Here is a 5,314-nt window from a genome sequence, read left to right on the forward strand (position 1 = left end):
CCATTCTCCAGTGGGTCTTTCCAACCCAGGAATCAAACCAGGGTCTCCTGCATTGCTGGCAGATTCTTTATCAGCTGAGCTACCAGGGAAGCATGAGCAGCACTTATTTCAGAAGCTCTCACTGGTAATGAATCCTTTTATCCTGTTTCCATCCTCTGGAAGAAAGAGAAAAAGGGAGAGCTCAGTTGGAGAGACCAAGAGATCAATCTCTGCACAGAGTTTGTGATTTATGGAGGACTTCAGAAACTTGTTTTCAGGAGAGTTCCCAACCAGGAATTTGAACATAAGGTGATGCCAGCATTGCATTTCTAATGTTCTTAAGCTTTTATTACCAGCTTAGCTCTCGCTGCAGTTATAAAGGCTTTAAAGAATAGATATTTTGCCATAATGAGTGATTATTTTGAAAACAATATATATATAAGCAACTGTGTATTTAAAAACTCAAAGTTATCTTTTAAACACCTAGTTGTAGTTCCCAAGAAACATGGAAAGTCACAGGATGATGTAGAAAAAAAGGTGATGAGGGTGACGATGATACTGGTAACGCTGATGACAACAGCTATTTACTGAGACCTTTCTGTGAATAAAGTCTTGACCTGAGCACTCATTCTATGTGTTTGGGAGGCAACAGATTTCTGACCTTAATTTATGACTTTCTTTAAGCCTCAAGCTGAGAAAACCTCTGTCTAAAATATTTCTTTATTTGAACATAATGGTGACCCTACCCTTAGGATGGGGTAAACATCAAAAAATCAATGCTAGTGTAAAAAAATTAATTATGGCGGTTTTTCTTATTTGAGTGTTTAATCTGTGCAAAGAGCTTTTCTTTTGCTCTTTAATTCTTGTTAAAGCCCAGTAAGTGCAGTAATATTGACATTTACTCAACATTGTTGTGTGTAATATATGGCCTCCCCAGCGGCTCAGTGGTAAGGAGTCACATGCAATGCAGGAGACCTGGGTTCGATCCCTGGGTTGGGAAAATCCCCTGGAGAAGGAAATGGCAAACCACTCCAGTATTCCTGCCTGGAGAATTCCATGGACAGAGGAGCCTGTGGATTACAGTCCATGGGGTCGCAAAGAATCAGACACAACTTAGGGAGTAAACGACCAAGGATACTGTATGTGAAAGCGCCTAGGACCTGCACTTAGAACTCGAAGATGATCAGTAAATGCTATTAACTTTTGTCCTTGCTGTCCAGTCAGCAATTTTCCTAAAGACACTAACCCTCCAATATCTGCTCCTGAAATATTCTAACTCCCCTTTCCTCCTGACAACTTGTGGACTCTCTCTAGACACTAGAAGGACACTGGGCACTTTTAGGAAGTAAGGTGAAAGTCTCTTACTTGTGAGACCAAAACTGCACTCAAAGGGTCTAATTAACAACGGCACCACATTGCGTTCTAACCTGTGAATGAGGCAAAACCAAGCCCCAGAACTGTTTCGGCAAGTGATGCTGCGGGGAGAGCATTAGTCTTCAGAGAAACCTAGCAGTGATAATCACCGTGTCATCACACCCACCGTATAAGTCACCCTTCTCAGTGGCAAGAGAAAGAGTTTCTGAGACCATGTTGATGAGCATTGTTAGTAGAAAGCAGGGACGACAAGCCAGCTATTTCATTTCAAGGCTTTTCTCCCTAACGTGAGCCACAGCATGGCTTGTCAATGATAGAGAATGTAGACATTGGAAGCGGGTGATGATGTTGGAAAGCACAGAGCCTGGAGTGTCGAGTGACCTGGGTTCCAGCTGCACCTCCACCAGGAACCATCAGTTCAGCTTTGGGCAGTCTGCACCGCATCTTTCTGAGCCTTAAATCCACTACCTTTAAAACAGAGACAACTGGAAAGGGTGGTTTTAAATGCCATAGAGTTTTTCAGGAAATAAGGGAAATGGATAATGGAACAAATTCTCAGCTGCTTATGAATGAATGATGCCGTTTGGGGTTTTCTCCTAATGCTAGTCTAAGAAACTTTCAGCTCAGATGCATTCCTGCAATCAACAGTACTTCCCCAGTCTGAGATGTGCCTAAATGAGAAAAGCAGTTTTAATCTCATATAGGAGTTTAAGCACATGAAGCAGAGATATTTGCGCTGATATGCTTGGAGCTGGTCTAGGTGACCCTTTAATAACTCGCCCAGGTCCACCATTTCACGATGTTAGGATGTAAAAGAACAAAAACGAAGACAAAACACCTGATGACATACTTGTGCTCTCAGATCCAGTAAATGTAAGTTGTTGTCCATGGCATTGATGATGGTGACCTCAGCGATACCATTGCTTGAGTGGTTATCATATCCAGGCTCTGTACAAACACTTACATGCACTGTTTTCATTGGCCGATCTTTGCAGACTCAGGGCGTAGCAGTACTCTTATTTTCATTTTATAGATGAGAACATTGAGGCTTTGAGAAATTGTCCATGATTACATGGAAAATAAATGGTACTGGAAATTTTCAAGCTTAAGTGAGTTTACGTGTCAGGATACTATGGTGAAGCCCACAGTTCTGTAGCAGAACTGCCTGGGTGCAAGTCTTAACTCTGCAACTTATTAGCTGAGTGTGCTTCTGTAAGTTTCTAAATGTGCCTCTCACTTTCTTCCTCTGAAGAAATGAGGAGAAAAATCATAATCTGTCGTATGGGGATGTTATGAGGATTAAATGAGCTTATATATTTAAGACACTTAGGACAGTGCCTGCAAAGACTGTTACACAGGTGGCCATACACTCTTGGCCACAATGTCCTCCTCTGAAAAGGTCGCAGTCAGATGTGTTTCCCGCAGAAACTGTATTTGCCTTTGTAACCAAGCTTAGAAAGAGAGTGTGCAGCTTCCTGATCAACACAAGAACCTTCTCTCCAGCATTCTTAGATTTGCGCGTCTCTTCCTCTGACAATCAATGATTCTCCTTTCATTCATATCATGCTGAGCATCAAATTCTCAGCAAGTTGGGAGATTTAGTTACTTTAAGAAGATTTATGTTTCCAGGAAAATAATAGATGGTTGGTGGGTGGGATGAGTGACAGTTGTTGTTTAATCAAAACTTAGACTAGCACAGACATTTCCTTAATATAATTAGGAGAATAAAGCACGAGTAGGAATATTTTGTCAGATGAGATTATAATTTACAAGGACATTGGTTAAGACAGAGTATCTCTTCTCCCTCCTCCTGTAGCTTCCTTTATGTAGTGAATAGGTGGATAATCATAGAATCTTTCACTGCTGGTCACTTTTTTTTAACTTTGACTCATCCCTGTAGACTGTAGAAGGACTGGAAGCCTTTAACTAGAAGGATTTCACCAGGTCCAGAGAAAGTAAAGCCCAGACATACATATAATGTGTGAATCAAGGGGGAAGAGTAATTTAACTTATACATGATACTGCCCGCAGCAGAGGCAGAAGTGGGAGTAAATGAACAAGCAGAGAAACAGAGAACTTGGGCTTCTCCCTACCCTACTTCAGTTTGCTTTGCATCAATTTCTGTTACTATTGGAAGCACAACAGAAAATGTAGCAAACCTCACTGCAGAGAAGAAAGAGTTACTTCAAAGGGTATGAACTATGCATGCAGAGATTTCAGAAGATCCTAAGTATTCATGGGTTTCTTGAGAGCCCTTGTATCTATGTGGAACCCCACTGAAAACTGTCAAGAGATGTTCTCTGGTCAAGTTAGAAAATTGATGTCCACCAAATGTTCCACTTAACAAAATGAATTCTAGATAATTAAATAATTATTTTCATACAATAACTTAGGTATCTATTACCCAGTGATGCTAAAGTTAACAGACATGCTTACATTTTGTAGTTAACAGGATGAACTGGTACACAAATTTTGGAACAGAAAGGGTTAAGAGGGGTAAAGAGAACTGGGTTTGGTCAAAGGAAATCTTGTAACATTTTGTTTCTCTCTTGACTTTATAGCCAATACTGGACTTGCATCCTCAGTGTCCTTGGACTCTATGGAAACACCATACAATGTCAGAATTTTTCATGCTGGGACTCTCACAGAACCCAGAAGTACAAAGAGTTCTCTTTGTGGCCTTTTTGACCATATATGGGATCACAGCTTGTGGCAATATTCTCATCATGATCAGCATCACCTTTAGGCCCACCCTGGCTTCCCCTGTGTATTTTTTCCTGGCCAACCTGTCCTTTACTGATACCTGTTATTCCTCTTCTACGGCCCCTAGACTCATAGCTGACTTCTTGCAGGAGGGGAGAGCCATCTCCTATGAGGGCTGCATGGCTCAGCTCTTTGGAGCTCATGTTTTTGGAGGGACTGAGATCATCCTGCTCACGGTGATGGCCTATGACCGCTACGTGGCCATCTGCAAGCCCCTGCACTACATGACCCGGCATCTCTGTGCCCTGCTGGTGGGGCTGGCTTGGCTGGGGGGCTTCCTGCATTCCCTGGTGCAGCTCCTGCTGGTCCTGCAGTTGCCCTTCTGCGGGCCTCATGTCATCAATCACTTTGTCTGTGACTTGTATCACCTGCTGGAACTTGCCTGCACCGACACCTCTGTCATCGGCCTGCTGGTGGTGGCCAACAGCGGCGTGATCTGCCTGCTGAACTTCCTCCTGCTGGCTGCCTCCTACCTCGTCATCCTGCGCTCCTTGAGGTCCCACAGTGCAGAGGGGAGGCGCAGAGCCCTCTCCACCTGCGGGGCCCACTTCACGGTTGTTGCCTTGTTCTTCGTGCCCTGTATGTTTACCTACATGCGTCCATCACCTACTTTGTCTATAGACAAAACCATGGCAGTGTTTTATGGTATCCTGACTCCTATGTTGAATCCACTCATTTACACTCAGAAATGAAGAGGTAAAGAATGCCTTGACAAAGTTCTTCATAGAGTAAGATCTTAAATGTAGCTAATAAGTTGGAAAGTAGGAAATAAAATGACTTTATTTTGGAAAGAGGAACAAACCAAAACCTTTTCCTCATTGCCATATACATCTTAATCCATCTTATCCATCTTTTCATCTTAACAGACTTTATGATTTACTTAGACTTTCATATGAATTGCCTAATTTGATAATAAAACAACTATATGAAATGCATATGGCATGAATGATTATTATTCCTGTTTTAGAAATTAAGAAACCATATCTATTGATGTGGTTAACTGACTCATTAAATCTAGCTTTGAACTGCCTGAAACAAAACTCAGAATCAGTTATTTTTGATCCGTCTTACCGATCTTTAAATGGCAATCTACGCTGACATCATTGGAGTTTGTGTGATAATCAATTGAATTACAGAAATGAGAGGCAAAACCCTTAAAGCAAATACCTTCACTCCAGCGATATGTAGTAGTCTGTGT

General features: G+C 41.9%; 1 protein-coding gene across 1 annotated transcript; it reads left to right on the forward strand.

Annotated features, from left to right (window-relative positions):
• Positions 1-3,968: 3,968 nt before the first annotated feature.
• Positions 3,969-4,808, forward strand: LOC136173976 (olfactory receptor 4C3-like). Its single transcript, XM_065943737.1, has one exon. It carries the CDS (start codon positions 3,969-3,971, stop codon positions 4,806-4,808), a length of 840 nt encoding a protein of 279 aa, XP_065799809.1.
• The last annotated feature ends 506 nt before the right edge of the window (positions 4,809-5,314 follow it).

The sequence above is a fragment of the Muntiacus reevesi genome, chromosome 9 (assembly GCF_963930625.1).
Source record: "Muntiacus reevesi chromosome 9, mMunRee1.1, whole genome shotgun sequence".
Taxonomy (NCBI): Eukaryota; Metazoa; Chordata; class Mammalia; order Artiodactyla; family Cervidae; genus Muntiacus; species Muntiacus reevesi.

Coding starts and splice junctions, on each gene's coding strand:
- LOC136173976 (XM_065943737.1), top strand. CDS start 3,969: ATGTCAGAATTTTTCATGCTGGGACTCTCACAGAACCCAGAAGTACAA.